At 40.2% G+C, this 19787-nt stretch overlaps 1 protein-coding gene across 9 annotated transcripts; it reads left to right on the forward strand.

Annotated features, from left to right (window-relative positions):
- The first annotated feature begins 1878 nt into the window (after positions 1 to 1878).
- LOC134213833 (ral GTPase-activating protein subunit beta) lies at positions 1879 to 18128 on the forward strand. Of its 9 annotated transcripts, none has more exons than XM_062693222.1 (15): positions 1880 to 2219; positions 2646 to 2865; positions 3025 to 3105; positions 3183 to 3581; positions 3725 to 3985; positions 4068 to 4544; positions 4820 to 4924; positions 13368 to 13508; positions 13573 to 14107; positions 14185 to 14393; positions 14807 to 14968; positions 15474 to 15614; positions 15677 to 16234; positions 16288 to 17704; positions 17763 to 18128. In XM_062693222.1, exons 1-15 carry the CDS (start codon positions 2028 to 2030, stop codon positions 17875 to 17877), a joined length of 5013 nt encoding a protein of 1670 aa, XP_062549206.1. In that variant the 5' UTR covers positions 1880 to 2027; the 3' UTR covers positions 17878 to 18128. The 9 variants fall into 9 exon arrangements, with proteins under 9 accessions (XP_062549209.1, XP_062549206.1, XP_062549207.1 ...); XM_062693223.1 differs by having other exon boundaries at positions 3076 to 3105; XM_062693225.1 differs by lacking the exon at positions 14807 to 14968 and having other exon boundaries at positions 1879 to 2219.
- Positions 18129 to 19787: the final 1659 nt, after the last annotated feature.

A 19787-nucleotide genomic window follows, 5' to 3' on the forward strand; every position in this document is an offset into this window, starting at 1 on the left:
AACAAATCCTATCCTTTTCCGTGCGCGTGCAAGAGAGATGATTAAACGCCAGATAGTATATGCGCTTCAAGAAGGATAAGTAAACGTCAGCAAGCTCTATTAATAGCCTATTCAGATTGGGCTGTTGCGGCTATGACTTTCAAAGTGAGAGGTATCCAATTATTACGAGGTGTTCAGACTGCAGCAAGATAATATATCTTGACGTTTCCATGTTTCCTCATTTGCACGCTAATACAGGGTTGAATTCAAGGAGAGTTTAAAAATTTAATTTACGAAAATCAACCATTGTATGGCGACAATCGAACATTTTTTTCTGAACAAAGTTTCTGAAAAAATATTTAAAAAAATATGAAAAGGGATTTTCGAAGAATATTTGAAGCTCTCATTAAGGATAATGAGCGAAGCTACATTCATAAGTTGGGTGCACCGTTATTCAGGGAATCAGACTATTCTCAATTTATTTTTAAGTTTACAAAGTATTTTGATTCTGTACTATGATCGAACGGAGATTTGATAGAAAAATTTAGATACTTTTGGGAATTCTCACAAATAAATAAAAAAAGGACGATTGGACCAATTTTCAAGAAATATTATCGAACTAAAATGTATTTCCACCAGTATCTCCATGTATGAAGGGCAACTCAGCAATTTATTTTTTTTTCAAAAATGGAAACTGAACTGTTGCGTTCTACTCGACATTCGACAATCAATGATACAGCTTCTGATACAGAATCGTGTGAATGTGATATAATTTAAACTGGATTTTGGATGAATTAATGCATAACCAATCCATGTTTTATTTAAGGTTATTCTACTATATATGTACATCCCATTCAAATCGTACAGTTGTCCCACGTGAAAAATGTTGAAATCCAAAGTATATTAAGCCATTCAAGGAGCAGAATTGAAACAATTTATGAAACCATGTTTATTCATCAAATATATTCGTTTTTACAGCCATTCCTACTACGTTTTAAATTGTCTTCCGCATTGGCCCCTTGAAATTTGAAAAATTTATTCTTGATTTGTTCTATTAAATCTAGGTTTAAGTTAAATACTTCATGTTAATTCTAGAGAGCATCTGTTTTTTGTTTTTTAAACAATTCATGTTGAATAAGTGGAGAATAAATAATTATCATCATTATTTTTCATCATATAAAATGCTTTCCTCAAACCATCACAATCCGAGTTATTCTTCAGCGCTCAGAAGATTTCCATCTAACATGCATTCGACCCTGCTGCGACAGAAAGAGCATGACTGTCAACTTCTGAAACGAAATGTAAACAGAGAGAATTTTCTCTAGCAAAGAAAAGCGTGACGCTTGTCAGTTTTGTTTTGCTGAATTTTCTCCTGCATCCCAGTTAGAAAGAAAGCTCTTCTCGTAATAATTGTTCGTACAAATTCTTCATGACTCTTTTTAGCGGGTATCTTTTGACAGCGCAAAATGTATGGAATATTACGTAAATAATGACATCATAAAGCGTATTTACCCTGAAACGCCAATTATTATGTCATTAATGGCGTAATCTGAATAGGCTATAAGGGTTAGCGTTAGCGAGAACTTTTCTCACAAGTTTTCTCAGCTCCCAATCAGCTGATCAGTTTCCTGAATGCCACCCTTTTCATTTTATGTTATTTCACTTCACTCACACCCTCGCATAAATATCAACCACGCGAATTCGCGAAGTCGAAGCAAAATTCTTCACACAAACAATGACAGTTCTTTATGGGTTTTTACAGTAGAGCAACAGAGAGGAGGGGATGACGGCCATGTTTCACTCAAACCTGACAGATAGCAATGGATTTCCCATAGGAGGAAGAGCAGAATTTGCTTCGACTTCAAGCGAATACAATGCAGAACAGAAGATGTGATGACTGTTTCGCATGAAGACGAAAATGAAGACAACGTAAACACGAAGAGTCAAGTGAAAATTTGTAGTGGTGTTCGATGTGAAAATTCGGAAAATTGAACGATTTTCTCTGTTTAATACAGTGCGGAATGCGTTAGAAATCTCTCCAGTAGACAATGTATTCGGAATGGGCATCGCTGGTGCCGTCTATTACGGAAAACATTACTAACGCTCAATCGCAAAGTGTTCTCGGGAAATTTGGGATAGCGGGTGGGCGTGATGTGGCAGCCGTCGTCGTAAAACAGTTAGCTGGCAATCTTGGAATTACGAATGCAGCGGAACCCAGCACGCTCGTCGCGGATCAGGAGGTACGTTCGGATGCTTTAATTGGCAGTTGTGTGACCAGCCCATGCATTTAATGGGTGAACCATTAAAGTTGATTTTCATCGGTATACGGTATATAGAACAACTCCAGATCCATGTCTGTCTATGAATATATATATTACGATCGCTTTGTAATTTTACTTCATTGCAGTCAGTGGTATCCAAACTGATCGAGTTATTTTACTTACTTTTTGGTTTATTGGTTGTTTCTACAAAAACATAGAATCACATTCTACTTCATAAAATGGCAAAATATGTATCAAACTTCTCTTAAATCTTAATAATTCAATTGCTACAAATATTTTCTGGAATTACACCACCGTAGGAATCGGTTTAATAATTGAACACATATGTTTCCTTTTAGTGATAATTTGTTTTTCTTGTCTTGGACCATCTTTCGCAACTGCCAGGTACAATGGTGCATGGACGTAATTTGTCACGGGCTGTCCCTTCCGCTGGCGGAGCATGACATTATCAAGGATTGCGTCAATATCTACTGCGAGTGGCTGACAGCGTTACTGCCCAATCCGAAAATTAGCGTTCCGAAACCAATTTGTGATGATCCCAATACCTACGTGCGGAAAATCATTAAGCATCTGTACAACTTGTTCGTCCCCAGGCCAGGAGAAGGTATCCTTGGTTTGATCAAGTGTTGAATAATTAATATTTTGTTTAATATTTATGCTGAATGAGATTTAATATGCACACTTTTATTTCGTTTATTTTTTTTGCTTACATGCACTCTTTTCGTTTCTACTAACCACTACAATGCCTTGCGTTGAGAAAAAGGGTTTGAACGGTTTGAACTGATCTCGTTTTATCTTCCTCATGCTCTACCAGACTGGCCTTTTATATATCAAGAGGATTTAGGTGATAATCTGATAATTGCATGGTTTTCGGAATTGTTTTTCAAATATGGATATCCTTCAAAACACATTTTCCTACAGGTACCGATACCATCAATCGACAAGCCGTCTTCTGTCACCGAGTTCTACGCACTCTGCAGGATACAGCTCAAAATTCGCAAATACTAACGGTTGAAACGTGGGAGGCATTGCTGCTGTTTCTATTGGCCATCAATGAAATCCTTTTGGCACCGCCGATTGTGAAAGATGATGTCGGAGATCAGCTGTGCGAGCGTGTTTTGTCCGTTTTGTTTGAAGTGTGGCTGCTGGCGTGTAGTCGGTGCTTCCCTTCGCCTTCATTGTGGAAGACATTTCAAGAGTCTTGCGCCGCTTGGCGCCATCGGATTGCTCTCGTCGAGCAATGGAATCGAGTGAATCTGGTGTTAACGGCAAAGCTACTTGAATTCACTTATGGACCAGCATTTCCGGAAATGAAGATTAGTAAGTAACATATGCAAAACTTTCGAGTGATACAAAAAGAATCACAAAATAGTTCACATATTTCGTGAAACGAACAATCACAAAACGAAAGTCGCTAATTATTATACATAATATGATTCAATGTAATTCACTTTCATTTTCAGTGGACGAAGACAGCAATCTAATTCCACCGGGAATGACTAATGATGGAATTGCCCAGTCTTGGATACGGTTCCTGAAAATTTTGGGAGCACCAACGGACCTGTGCTGCCCGCAGGTTGTCAGCCGAACTCCGCAATTCATCCAAGCCGTCCTATTGAATGCAGATGGTGTGGAGCCACATTACCATCCGTGCTTGCTGCAGTTGCCGCAGATCTTCTTGAAAACTATGAAAGGAATTGCTGGACTTGTAGACGCCTTTTTGGGTAAGTTACTTGGGTTTACTATCAATGTCAGGATCTTATAACCCATCCATTCATTGTTGTGAATTCCCGAACCTGAAACTAGGCATAGCTCAGTACAGACAGGACGATGTAAGCATTTTGGAGAACATGAATCAGCTGCAATTTTTTGGCGGTGCAAGCGCTACAACTAGTGGTGGTGGGAACACAACTCCTAATATTAATTTCAGACATTCCGGTGGAGAGATCAAACAGAGCCCATCGGTTCGTGCCAGTGGTGGGCTTGGGGGGTTGGGATTGGGGGCTGCATTGGGAGTAGCGGGAAGTACTTCAGGCAATCATAACAGTGGCGGTAGCAATAGTCAAACCGATGGAAACACAAGCTCCGGAAACATGGGAGTCAGCGCATTGAGCAATTTTATCAGTGGTTACACTCATGATGGGCTTCATTTCGGAGGATCGGGTAGCGGAGATGGAACGCCAAGTTCACCAACACCACCGTTGCAGCGAAGGCTGGCAAAGAGTTTCAGCGTTGCTCCGTCGATTTCCGCGCATGCCGTTATTTCGATGGCCCATTCCAAGGGTGCGCAATTTCTCATACTCATTTGTGTTTTGCTTGATCTGTGTATTACCGAAAGTTCTAGCATTCGACTTTCATTATCATTTTTATTTTTTTCTTTCCACATTATGATCTCTAGATGTCACCTATCTCCCGTAGAAAGTTGATTAACTCACTTTTTTGTCTATTTATGTGACGATGATCTGTATTGATTATGTTTATGAGCACAACGTGATAATTGCATCTAATGGAAAGGTAACTCAATCCGAAAAGTAATCTTCTGTTTGTCCAACGTACAGGCCTCACCAAGAGTTCGTTTAGTGGATTAACCAGCAGCAGGACATCAGCAAATCAGGCCAATTCCATTCCACAGTCGACGTCGCTACCATCTTCTAATTTTTCATGTGAGTAAGGACCGTATCTAAATGTGATAACTCGAAATACAGTGAACGACCGCAATTCTGTGTAGTTCCAAATGTTTGTTACGGTTTATCTTTTGTTCACATTGTTTTAGTGTCCTAGTGAAAATAGAATATCATTATTTGTTACAATATTTATGACTGTTCGTTGTCTGGATTCAATTTGAAATGCTTTATAGTAGGGGTGATCGGGGCAATATGGACCACCTAAGGAAACCGTTCCGAAAAGCGCCGAAAAGCTCAAAAAACATCGTTTAAATGTAGTTGACTTATACTAGAGAATGTTACCTTTCATATTACGTCGATGAATGACGAAAAATGCGTTTGGAAATTGTTGGAATGCACTTTTGAAAATGTATTGATTTCAATGTGTGTTCCAGGCTATACGGGGCAATATGAGCCACCATTTGGGGCAGTATGGGCCACCCATCCAAAACGTTTATTTAGGCGAAAAAAGTATCGTAATATGGAAGAATATGATATTCCTACAACAGTTGTGAGTATTCCATACCAAATAAAATTAAAAAACCGCACAACAGCGGACTGAACCGGTTTGTCACTCTTCACTGTTTGAACAGCCACATTTCAATTAGTCAATGGTCATTTTTTCTGTTTCAATCGCAGTAATGCGCTGTTGTAATTTTTCCGTAATGAATCTTACATATATGATAATATTCTTGTATTTGACTACTGAAATTTGAAATCGTTCGCATTTTAAGGCCTGATATCTTGCTCTGTGCAGGTATGCCCATATTGCCCCATAGATACTGGTTTTGGGAAAAAAAAGTTTTATGATAAATTCAGATTTGTATCAATACAAACATGTGTGCACAATATTCAATTTTAATATATCTTTTGATTGTGGTGTATTTTTGACCTGTATTTTAATCAGTTTTGTGTCAAAACCTTATTTATAAAATCTTATAATAATTTTGCCTATGCAGCGAAAATTTACATTTTCAAGTGTATTTTCATGTTTGAATTGAATTTTAATGCGGGTTTCACGTTGATGCATATGTGGAGCATCCTCTTAAAGATCATATAACTTTTACATGATAAAATTTGTCAATAAGCTCAAAATGAGGGTGGCTCATATTGCCCCGTATGTTCATATTGCCCCTACTGCCCCTACCTATAGGCAATAAAATGTTCAAATGAGTTGATTTATTGATTTATTTTTGCATTTCTTTAACTGTGCAAAGCCTGTGGGCCTTCCTTAGCCGATGCTCGGCTACAAAGCAAGAACATGCTGAAAGTGGCTGGGTTCGATTCCCGGTCCGGTCTAGGAACTTTTCGGGTTGTAAATCTTTGCGACTTCCCTGGAGGGCAGGGCAATGGGCAATAAATGTATCATCGTGTTAGCCTCATGTTGAACGAAAGCAAAAATGGTAACTCGGCTATGAAACCTTGCAGTTAACAACAATAGTGCTTAATGAACATATTGCAGAGTAAAAACTAGGTCTGATGGGTTTAACTGTTAGTAATGGAATGAAAATTTTATTTAGGTCTATAACAAACTTCCGTTTCTATGATAATACTTGCCTCCCTAATCCATGATTCCTAGAAAAAGCTTCTGATTAATGATTCCAGCTTGAACTAAGGGTTTCGTGAATCCATCTGCTATCTGTTGTTTGGTATTGACTTAATTAACTACCACCGCTCCACTATTGATTGCTTCATGGTCAAAATGATATCGGATGTCGACGTGTTTAGTTCTAGGATTATAAGAGCCATTTTTGGCAATGCAAATAGCAGATTGATTATCACACAAAATCTGTATAACAATCTCATCAAATAATTGTTGCAGCAAGTTCCTCCACCATATCGCTTCCTGAATTGTTCTCGATAACGCCATGTATTGCTTCACACGATGACAAAGCTACCGTTGGCTGTTTATTCACATTCCAAGAAACGGCGCCACCTTGAAGTATGAATACATAGCCCGTTGTTGATCGTCGTGTGTCAGTATCTCCTCCCCAATCTGCGTCGGTATAACCAATAATCTTCTCGTTGCCGTTCTTGCTGTAGCTAAGTCTATTGCTTGCCGTACCCTTCAGATATCGAAAAATCCTCTTCACTGCCTCCCAATGCTTGTGTCCTGGATTACTGCTGTACTGGCTAACTGCATTCACTGCATATCACTGCATATCACTGATATCAGGACGCGTTGCCTGCGCGATGTATTGTAGACATCCAACCGCTTCTTTGTAGGGAACATTCTTCATAACCTCAGCCTCTTCCGCGTTTTGTGGTGACATTGACTTGTCCAAACGATTGCTTGATTCAAATGGAGTAGCGACAGGATGGCAGCTTTTCATGTTAAACCTTTCCAATACGTCATTAATATAACTTTCTTGATCGAGAGATAGACAACTACGATCATGGTTTCGTTTGATTCTAAGTCCAAGACAAAACTTTGCACAGCCCAAATTCTTCATCTTGAACTGAGAACAAAGGAATTTCTTCAACCGTTTGTTCAGTTTTGAATTGTTTGTGAAAATTAGGAAGTCATCTACAAAGATTGTTACGAACAACATTGTTTTTCCATCGTGCATGTAGTACAGACAAGGATCCACCTTTGATTGTTCTACTACTTCTAAACTCGCAAAGCGCCTTATTCAGTTGTTGGTTCCATATACGACTCGATTGCTTCAGACCATATAGCGCTTTAGGGTCACTCCTGACGGAATCCAAGATTAAAAGTGCTCGCGTTTTCGGGGGCACACCACTCGATACGGAAGCAACGCACAACTGTCATTTTTATTATCTCACGCATGCTGCGACGCAGCAAAGCTAAATCAACAAAAATGACAGTTGTGCGCCGCCTCTGAATCGAGTGATGTGCCTCCGAAAACGCGAGCACTTTGGAACTTGGGTTCCGTCAGGAGTGACCTTAAGAAGTTTACATACTTTTGTCCTGTCCGCCACAAACCCTTCTGGTTGTTGCATGTAGATTGCTCGTCTTCAAGTTTTCCTTGCAAAACAGCGTCCATTTGGTCAACCTCCAAATCGGATTTTGTCGCCAGCGCCATCAAGAATCTTATTGTCGAGTAACGAACTACCGGTGAATAGACCTCATCGTAGTCGATTCCTGGCCGTTGTGAACATCCTTTTACAACTAAACGAGCCTTTTACCTTTCTATACTTCCATCAGCTCCACGTTTCGTTTTATAAACCCATTTGCTTTTTATTGCCTTGGCACCTTCCGGTAAGTCCACAAGTTCCCATGTTTGGTTGGTTTCCATTGCACCGATTTCATCTCGCATAGCTGCCAGCCTGCCAGCCGGTCTGGCCTATTCAACGCCTCATTATAGGTAATTAAATCATCCTTCTTTTCGAAAATCGAACGCTCAGCACCTCTTGTACCGTTTGCAGTGGACTGTTGGAAAACGTTTTGGCCAGTATACTGCCGTCATACATATATTTGTCCCATGTTTGCTGGGATTTCCTATGTACATGGGACAGTTATGCGTAGAACGGCAGTATACGTACTATATGTAAAACATTCTTTATACTTGCCAGGGAGTTGGCGCTCCCGACCGCTGCGCCTTGACCCATGTTGCACATCAACTGGTCTGTCTAGTTGCGGTGGGAGCGCGATTTCATCATCCGTATCTTCAAACGCACTTTCGAAACTACTGCTTTCATTTGCTAATACAACGCCATCCATCAGAGTTCAGCATATCATTGTGTTCATGCTGTTCTGTGTCCGGCAAACCATCACACACTTTACGATTAGTTTCCTCGGAAAACTCTATCTCTAGAAATTCTACTTGCGGTTGCTCAGATGTCACTGCAACGTTCCGGCCCTCATCTATAATTTTTACATCTCGGCTGATAACGATACTATGATTCTCTGGATTATACAGCCTGTAGCCCTTCGTATCTTCTGCATATCCAACAAAAACGCATTTTATTGATTTCGAATCAAGCTTCTTTCTTTTTTGCTTTGGTATGTGCATCATTGCTATGGATCCAAAAATCTTCAGGTGCCCTATAAATGGTTTCTTTCCTGTCCATGCTTCTTCTGGTGTTTTTCCGTCCAAGGACCGTGTCGGACTTCGATTAATCAAGTATACTGCTGTATTCACTGCTTCAGCCCAGAACTTCTTTGATAACTTCGCATCGTTTAACATACATCTTGCTTTCTCAAGTATTGTCCGATTCATGCGTTCAGCAACGGCATTCTGCTCTGGTGTATACGGACAAGATTTTTGATGTCTTATTCCGTCTCGCTTCAGACTTGCTTCAAATCTTGCATTATCATATTCACGGCCATTATCACTGCGTAAAATTTTCAATTTATAACCAGATTGCCGTTCTGCCATAGCTTTGAAATTATTGTATGCTTCCATCGCTTCATCCTTCGTTTTAAGTGTATAAATGAACACCTTTCTTGTAGCATCATCAATGAAACTGACGAAAAATCGACTTCCTGCTAACGATGGTACTTCAAACGGTCCGCAAAGATCTGTATGGACCAGTTCCAAAGGCTTCTGTGCTCTTGAAATGCTTTTCGGAAACACGTCACGAGCTTGTTTGCCTTGTAAACATACAACACAATCCAACACCTCCGAATTCTTTATTGAGAAACCGTCGGCCATTTGTTGTATTTGCTTCAAATTATGAAAATTCAAATGAGCAAATCTCCGATGCCATATTTCGATATCACTACACACGAATGCCTTCTGCATACAATAATTCAGCCGATATAAACCATTTTTAGCTGTTCCAGATGCAAAAACTACTCTGCTTTCAGTCAGGACCTGACAGTCCTTTGCTGTGAACACTACTGTAAATCCTTTGCTGCAGATTTTACTAACGGATAGCAAATTGGCCGCCAGCTCTGGTACCTCTAACACATCCTGTACGTCTATCGGGCCTTCGAGGCAAACTAAGTTAACGACACCCTTGACATTTGCCGACATGCTGCTCTTGTTTGCTGTCCCGACCTTATATGAAACCTCTTCCACATCTTGAAAATTTGATCCAGATCTGGCCATATGACAAGTGGCACCTGAGTCAAAATACCACTCATCTTGATCCACGTTACCCACTGCTAAGACTGCACACATTGCTCGACCCTTTTTGCTTTTTGATATCCCATGTTTCTCCGGACAATTCACCGCGTAATGGCCAATCTTGTGACAATTGTAGCACGATACATTCTTCTGTTTGTTAAAACTACCGCCACGTCTTCGTTGATTCTGTTCTCCTCCGCTATAGAAAGCTCCTTCATCGTTACTGCTTCGAGGTCCATGTTTTATCTTGACATCTTGCAAAATTTTAGATTTAACCGCATCAGCTCTGAGTGCTTGTCCAGATGCTTCCAAGCCCATCACCATGGGCGCATAAAACTTCGGCAGTCTCATTAGAAGTAGTGAGGCCAACCATTCATCCGCCACAGGAAAATTAATTTCTGCCAACTTGTGACTTGTCGAAAATAAAGCATCTACGTAAGCTTCCGTACTATCAAAATTTTCAAGACGTATAGTTGTTAGTTGCTGCAACAGTCCAATTCTTCGATAAATGCCATCGTCTTGAAAAGCAGTTTCGAGTTTGTTCCATGCTTCTTGCGCGTTCTTCGCATCCATCACCAGGCTGTAGTTCACTTTTTCGATGCCTAGACATATCGTTGATAGTGCTCTCATCTGGACTTCTTCATCTACAACTTCACCTTGCTTCGGCATCACTGCGCACCAAGTACCTTCCCGTATTAGAGTCATCTTCATGGCGAAGGCCCACGAAACGTAATTATCCCGCCCTTTGAGCTTTTCGATCGCTAGAGCTACACTACTTCCGCTTACTACACGAACTGTTCTCTGATCCGAAGAACCTCCTGTCCTTGATCCTGATGAACTTGAATTGCTCGTAGTGTCCTCCGATCCACCGCTTCTACCACCAGAAATCATTTTCGTTTCTTTTCTAGGAGCTAAGTAAAACTACTTCTTTCGAGCTCTACAATGAACCTTGAACTCTCAGTTTTCCTGGGCCCATAACCTATTGCAGAGTAAAAACTAGGTCTGATGGGTTTAACTGTTAGTAATGGAATGAAAATTTTATTTAGGACTATAACAAACTTCCGTTTCTATGATAATCATGGGTTGATCACCAACAGAACACTTGGCTGCGACGCGGCAAAGTCCCAGTTGGTGATGTGATGCCAATAAGAAGAACTATATAAAGTATGGTGTTTGCAAGGTATTAATTAATTCAATAATGAAGAAATTTGAAGAGCTATAACTCTTAAAAAAATATATTTTGCTTTGGAATAAAATGCAGTTAAAAAAAACAGTACGAAAGACAGCGATCACATTGAGGTGAGGTGAGGCGTAGCAACCAATAACACATAATAACACAAGAAAAGTTCGGCAGTACGGAGGACTCCCCAGATTTCGCACGTTGTTCTGAAAGAGCTCCCACCAAAATCAGCCGCTCCGCAGCTGAGAAGGCTATTTCTGCTCCTTCAGGTTGGTCAGATCGTCCCATGACTCAATAGTTCCCTAGATTTCTCATAACTGTAATAGCTTACTGCTATCGAAAAGAGTTTTCTTTAATTTTAAAATAAAACGTCTGAGTTCGTGGTCAATCTAGTAACAACTCAGACGTTTTATCATATGATTTGATTTATGTTTTGTTCGTACAACTTGTTTGAAAAAATCCTAACGTGCAAATTTATGTTAAAAGTTCAGCTTCTGATTTTTAAGAATTTAACGATAAATCGCACAGTGACAATTATATTACTCAAATTTCCAGTGAAAAAAGAGGAATAATAATATAATAAATTAGCAATCGTTTGTCATAAATTCAAGAATTTTGTAGAACAACGACTTTTGGGGGAAACAGTATTTTTATGCACTTAAAAGCTTGAAAATCACTTTAACATGGACAAAACGTGAACGGAACGAATCGCAATGTTCACAAGACTTGTAGAGCACACCCAAAGCTTCCGTATAGAGGTTGTTGCGATAGTTTTCGACGTTTATATCTCTTGTTAGATTTTTTCCAAAATTGAAAATAGCCCAAAAACACTAAATCGACTTGAGCCACCTCGAAATTTTATCCGAATTAGTTGAAAATTTGACAGGAGACTTATTTTAGTATAAGAATTGTGATTCTGGGCTGATCGGTTGAATTTTTGATACTTTTTGAAAACATGAAGAGGTCTATTATACATTGCTTTATTTGTATTAGAAAAGCATGTATTGGAACGAGTATGCACTTGTTATGGATACGAATCATACAGGGATTCTGGGGCACCTCTCTATTAGTAGTTCCGGGGCTTAGAGCTGATCCTGGACCCTGGTATATACCAAAAGCTTCCCAAGATGGTACACGGACGTCGAAACACTGTCACACTTAGTGTTAGTTTTGACCACTGCTATAACAGGGCACTCACGATCCTAATTTTCCACAACTATTTACTCCCAATCAGTATCTGACACAAAACCTTTCATCATGTTTCACTTCTCCTACCGCTCGTCTCGCCACACCTTCGGCTGTCAACATGATTGCCCATATAAGTTTTGAAGGGCGCAGTGACAATTTGAAAACAATTAAAAATCAGAGTCTACTTGATCATTTTTTCTGTAATGGTCCGACTTTCCACCACCAGTTGGCACTGCATTCAATAAAAATTATTTCGCCAATGACATGTACGGGGTATTGAAGAGTGGACTATCTTGTACTTAAACATCTTTGGCACTAGGTTAAGAAGATATTTCCGCGTCCTTGGCCACCGAGTTGCATCACCACACCACTTTAGCAAGTATTTCTGTCGAATGGTAAAAAATACCACCATCTTGGGAGAGGATCTGTCGATTTTAATGTCTTCTGGGAATTCTTTTGTAACCCGCATAATCAACTACTTCTCCCATCTTCCAAGCTGCTCGAACCGCTAACAACATAGACAACACGGTAACCGCTTGGTGGACTAGCGCAACATAATCAACTTCATCAAAGACGTTCAGTCCATCTGTTTAACAAAATTTAACGGCGATGAGCATATTGACGAACCCTCTATATCCGATCCACAAGCCAAGAAATCAGAAAAAATTACAGAGCCTTTGATTCATTGAATCAAGGACTTTCTAACGTACAAGTGCACCCCGACTGGATCAATGCAATTTTTGTTCCCCAACAGTAATTTCTCGTGGCCCGTCTTGCTCCATACTTCTTTATATATGTCTGTAAATAGTTTCGAAAGATGAAACAGCCTTGGGTTTAAAACTCTTTTAAATAAAGAATTTAAACAAATAAAGACATGGTGGCTGGTCATCAATATTTTGCTTTTCCTAAGCTATTAAAAAGTGCGCGATTAGGTTCTTAAAATTGGAAAACTCATGTCTCATGTAGTGACTAGAAACTATGGCAAGTATTTTGATTACTTATCAACAAAATGTTTTATCTTTTTTTTTTGCATTCGCAGCTATGCTCTCACTGTGTCAGGAAAATCGTTACCCTCTGGCAGCAAATCGTCCACGTTGCAACAGCATCCTTCACCTCTTCGGTGAGTGGCTTTTTGATGCAGCTCATATCGGAGGCGAAACGTGGATTCAGAATATGAAAAGTAATTTCATCAAACATTTCTATTACTATCAAACTGATTAAATATAAAATTGATTATCGCACAGAGAAAGCTGCCGAAGCGAAACGCCGACCTTCATCAATGATCATGGACAACCGCAAAGGAAGTCTATCACAGCCACCGTCTTTGTCAGAGATGAGCGACGTTCCACCTGGGCTCACCATCGATAAGTACGAATCCGGAAAAGCGGAAGCCATCGGAGCATTGTGTCGAATCTTTTGCGCTAAGAAAACGGGCGAGGAAATACTTCCGGTCTATCTGGCCCGCTTTTACATGGCTCTCCAACAAGGGCTCAAATTAAGCGATTCGAAAGAGTGCGAAGAAACGCTGGCAAGCATTTTGTACAATTCATCCGATTTGTTCCGAATAGATTTGGAAGGCATTCAAGTGCTCCTTCCATCGTTCATTGCCGCACTGGAATTGATTCTACCAGATAAGGAATTGCGAATGAAGTCCAATGTCATCGTGAACAAAACGGAATTGAGACGAGCCGCGATCAACGTGTTGTTATCTATTTTAGCCCTACCGTTGCACTTCCAGACGCTTCCGATCAGGGACATCACAGCTGGGCCTGCCGACAAGTAAGAACATTTGTTTTACATGCGCTGCGCATTATTCTTATAACAGAATCATTAACAATTTTTTTTATTGAATTTAGGATGATTACTTTTGTTCAGCTAAAACCTCGTTTAATTAACATTCTGATGAATGCCTTGCAAGTCGAAAACGATCCGCAAAACACACACATGCTGCTGGGAGGCCTTCACCTATGTGTCCAGGATTCCGGAACATTCGAAGAAATGGAACTAGGTCCAGATGTCCTGCACGCCTCTCAGCAATCCAATGATGCCAATCTGCTGAGCTCAGGTTTGACTTTAGTCGATTTCCTCCTACTGTTTCAAATTCTTTAAACATTGATCTTTTGAACACGTTCCTATTTTGCTGAAAAATGCTTAAACCTCACAGTATTTCAAAGCTTATTTTTTTAAACGCCAGGCAATCTTCAGTTTGGATAATTTTGTTTTCGTTTTGTTTTTCTTTTACCGTTCGTACATATACCACCGAATCCGAATCATCGAAAACCAATTGGATCACCATCCACGTCCGTAAACCTGGCGTGCTACTCTATCTACCCGTTGTGAATTCATCAAAAATCTCTAACCACCTCACACATTTGTACTAAATTCACCCATCCATCTGAATCCTCTCCCAATTCGTTGATGAAAATTGAACGTATCGACCGACACACGAAACAAATTTCGCATCCCCATCTCTTGTAGCCTGCTCGGAGAAGAGTACGTACTCGATAAATAGCGCCAATTCCAGCATAGGAGCCAACAGCACCGCCACGCTTAGCAATGAGCCCTCTAGTTTGCCGGCTTTCGATGATTTTTCATCCGACATTTTTCATGATTTAGAATTGAGTTCGTCCGCTGTTTATGGTAATGATTCGTTAGTTTTTATGTTAGTTGTATTTATAGCTAGGGTAGCTGGGTTATAAGTTGTACAATAGTTGCTAATTGGCGAATATCAGTGAAAATAGTCAAATTTTCTTGATTGTTGAATGAACGTTGTATAAATAGCTGTTTTTTTTATTATAAATAATCGATATCAGTTATGCACCGCTTTTTATTCGCTAAATAGGCTTAACTTATAGAGCTCAGTTGGTGACAAAACACAAAAGCCTCATAATAGTTGATATTTAAATTTCAATTATTTCTTCAAAATTGCTTACATAGCAACCTATTTCCCTTATTTTTCCATATGCTCAATATTTTCGTAGTTTCTCTGTACAAATTTGTTTCTACAAACACCAGACAGTCGATATCGTTCATCGATATTAATTTGCTGTTTTGTCACCAATTAGCCATAGATATATTTTAAAACTGATTGTGACATTCAAACTCAAATCTCCCTAATTTCCTACTTGACTCGTGAACAATTCAGACAGCGGTCACGCTCTCTTCGTTCGCGCCACCTACTTGGTATGTCATCGTTTGATTTCCTCGTGGAAAACCGATCTCAACGTTTCGCTAGCGGCTTTGGAACTGCTTTCCGGATTGGCCGCAATGCACATCAAAGATTCAGGTAAGAAACCCGCCCCAGTTAGATTTTTCTCGGATGTAACACTCATTGAACAACCATCGTAGATGCCTTGGAATGCAAACGTGCCGTCAAATGGATATGCGACTATATTTGCTATCAATGTTCCCGACCACCTCCGGCACACAGCAAGGACCTGCACAGTACCATTGTGGCCGCCTTCCAGTGCACTTCCTCGTGGTTGATGCATCATCCATATCTCCTCCAGGACAAGGAATGTCTTACTACGGTTCTGGAAGTGGTTGAGTTAGGTATTTCCGGATCAAAGAGCGTTGGCAAGCCAGGCGAGCCGGTCAAGCATAAAGATGAGAAAGAGCTTAAACCAGCTTCAATGCGTGTTCGTGATGCCGCAGAGAATTTATTGACACTGATTCTCGAACAGATTGACTATTTTCCTAATGAATGCGGAAAGCAGTCTCTATCTTCACTGTTAGACGAAGTAGTCCTCGCCAAGCATTCCAATACAAACGGAGAAGAAACATCCGAAATCAGCCAAGAGCAAGCAATTCGCAAGTTCAAATATTTTGTAACGGAGAATTCCACTATTTTGGCTCTTTTTGAGGAACCTCTTGGTAATGATCAAGATCCTCAACCAACAGTCACAAGTAAGATTTTCGTTAAGCTTTCCAACCTTCAGAATAATTTTACTTTCTTGCAGTATTGATTCGTGGCCCTTTTGGTCGGCATGCATGGACAATGCAGCTACGCCATCTGTCTCGTAGCAAATCCGGAACCAAGTATCATGCTCCGAATCCTGGTCGTCCGGTTCCTATGAACGATATCATGGTTCGCCAAGAAGTAGAGTACAAATACTTCCCCGATTCGGTTGACCGTATTCCACCGTGCGTTGTGGATTATTCGATCCCAACACTCGACACAACCGAACAAAAAATAGGAAACCAATCCACCAAGCACCTTGCGCGTTTATTGGAAGATCAGGTGGTTTATGAGAAACTCTCGTGGGCTCAAACGGAATGTTCGGTAGATGGCTTAGGACACGCTCAGGAAGCAACTGCACCCAACGTTTGTCATGAATTTCAAGCGGCCCGTCTGTTCCTCGCTCATTTCGGTTTCCTATCGATTGGACAAAACAACAACGGTCAGAAAATGTTAACAGCTCTCGATACTACGAAATCTGAGTTTAGTCATGACCTAAGAATGCTAGATAAGATGAGCCCAAGAACATGTGACACGATCCACGTGTTCTACGTTAAAGCAGGTCAATCGTCGGAATTGGATATCATCGGAAACATGGACCCTGAGAATCTCGCCAACATTGACGTTCATTTCTGGAATGTCCTTTACACTCTCGGTTGGCCTGTGAACGTCGAAGAACATGCCGGTTGGACTGGTTTCATCAACTCCAGCTGGAAGATTCCAAAAGAAAATAAGGAGCAACGCAAATCCAACGCCTTCAATTCTTCGAATATTGAGGACCTGCAACTGAATGGTGAGAAAAAGGTTCTCTACTGGGCTGACGTTGCGTCTGAAATAGCAATTGTCGTTCCAAACCGGGCGAACAAGAGCGAAATTTATCTAGAAGATACCTCGGAAGGTAATTTAACAACTACGTACGAGCGAAGCGTCAGTGAAATTCAGACTTCCAAAGCAGCATCCAGCAAATCTCGACAATATTCCTTGGATAACGAACCGCCCAGATTGGGTTCAATGAGCAGCAAATCGGCTGATCCGATACCACCAGTTAGAAGGCGTACCGGAGCCTCCAAACCAACTCAATTGTACACCGCACCTACAGCCAAGATCCTTCTTGTATGGCTAGAAAGTTACGAAGACCATCTGACATTCCCGATTGACGAATTGTTGCACTATACACGAGCTGGTTACACAACAGCTCAAGGACCGATCGCACCCTTAAATTCCAATGAATGCCACATAATCTTTTTGCATGCACTAAATTCCGGCTTACTACGAGTAAAACTGCATGGACCAGTCGGTAGGATGAACTTCGCAATACCGCTGATCGATGGAATGGTGGTTAGCAAGAGGGTGATCGGTTCTTTAATTCGGCAAACGGCTTACAACATGGCTAAACGGCGGCGGTTGGACAATGACTCGTAAGTATTTTCAAAACCGCTGGGTAGACTGCAATAATCAAATATATAAAAATTACAGCTATCAACCACCGCATGTTAGGAGACGTATCAAGGTACAAGAAATGATGCAAAAATACAAAAAGGACATGACCGAACCTGAGCTTCTGGCGGATCTGTTCAAGCCTTCCATATAAGCGGACTTTTTACTTTTATTCTTAAAGTACTAAAAAGTATTATAATGCATGTATCTATGCAAAATAACAATGCAATTGTTTTGTTTTCGTCCATTAGTGTACGTTTTAACGTAAAAGCATTTCTATTTAAATTATTTAACCTAAATTTGATCATACTTCCCTTCGTGTATGCTTCGTTTGACTTGAATATGATGCCTATGGAATTTAATTATTGTTTTTATAATAAACTCAACATTATAATTCTAATAAAATATGTGTTCACATATTTGCAAAAAAAAAGAGAAATCCACATACAAATGAGCACGTTCCGACTGTCGTTGGCGTTGCGATGCCTGCTGCTACCGCTGCCGAGTTTTTGTTTCAAATTGACTGCTTGGCGGCATTAACGACAAAAAATGTCTATCATGCACAATCCTATCCAACGAAATGTTCTGTAAAAGTTAATGTAAAGCGTTGTATCGCAGACTAGGGGACCAATACGGCGTCCATATAGTCCTAGTAGTGCTGGCGGCAGACCTCGTTGGATGAACGTATCTTTCAATTTGGTATTTATTAATTTCTCGGTTAACCTGAACTTTAACATTGTTTGATTGGGATAATTTCGAGATTATTTGGTTTTAAAGTTGGAAACGGTATTGCTTTAATGGCGTTGAAATCACTTGCACGTTTGCATGTTCATAAGAGTTAAAGTACTAAGTTAATACGATAATCTAAGTTATTACGATATCAGTGTTGTCCCCATGGCCATGTCCTTGCGAATGCTGAGGAAGGAGAAGGATGGTTAGTTGGACACCTACTTAAGAAAGATGCAGAAAACTCTACGACCTCTCATAGATGCCACGGAAGGTTTTGGGATAGTGTGGAAGGTTATAAGAGTAGGAATCGTTTTGGTAGAACGTGAAACACAGAAAGAACTAAGATAGAAATACAAGGTAGGAAAGGGACGAGTCTGGAATTGAACCCACGACCTCCGGTTTATAAGGCAGAAGCGGTAGCCACTAGACCACCGAGTTCGTCAGTTCAATCCCTGAGCAGCATAAGCATATGGAGACGCATGGTATATTTGTGCGTTGATTCATCTTGCAAATTTCATCACATCCGATTTATTAAATAAATGAACAAGTGTGCAATCATTTGTATGGAACGTGTATTAAGGGAAATCTGAGTCTAATGTCGAATCATGATTAAAAACAGCATGTTACCGGGCGGCTTCTAAGCGATTTTCACAATTCTTTCATGTTGTTTTATCCACCTCATCTAGTTTCTTGTAGTTTGCTAATTTGTTATGTTTCAAGGGATCATCACTTTTTTTTGCAAGATCAGATGGAGTACGAATGCTGGAGCCTACAACATCTGCATCAAATTAATTTGATCTGCACATAATACGCAGGCTCTATGGACTTGTATGGATAATGGCTGTGTACAAACTAACCCCCACTGTCTGGCAGTGATGTTATGAAAGTCAGGCGGCCTGGTAGCGGGTCACCACTTTTTAGTGACTTGGTCACTTTTTTCGGGTTAGTCACTAAAAAGTCTCTTTTTTCGACCCTAAGTCACTAAAGTAAGTCACTATTTTTAACTATTTTGAAACTTTTGACTATGTTTCGTGAGGATCGTCGTAGAATGATAAAAAATGCTGAAAAATTTGAACTTCATCCGTTGAAAGATGGTTTATTCATGACGGACATGAAATGACAAATTTAGGAAGAATGACCACTCAGTACTTTTTGGCCCGAACGCTGTTCGGAACTTTTTCGTGACTCCAGATTGGCTGTGAATCTCGGTGTTGTCATCAGATTTTCAACAGCGATTAATTGAAGGGGTTTTGCGTCACAGCGTCTCGATCTCCATCTCACTGAACATATATTCATCTCATCGCGAAACAAAAAAAAATACATCACCAATTTTGT

The sequence above is a fragment of the Armigeres subalbatus genome, chromosome 2, assembly GCF_024139115.2.
Source record: "Armigeres subalbatus isolate Guangzhou_Male chromosome 2, GZ_Asu_2, whole genome shotgun sequence".
NCBI classification, from domain to species: Eukaryota; Metazoa; Arthropoda; class Insecta; order Diptera; family Culicidae; genus Armigeres; species Armigeres subalbatus.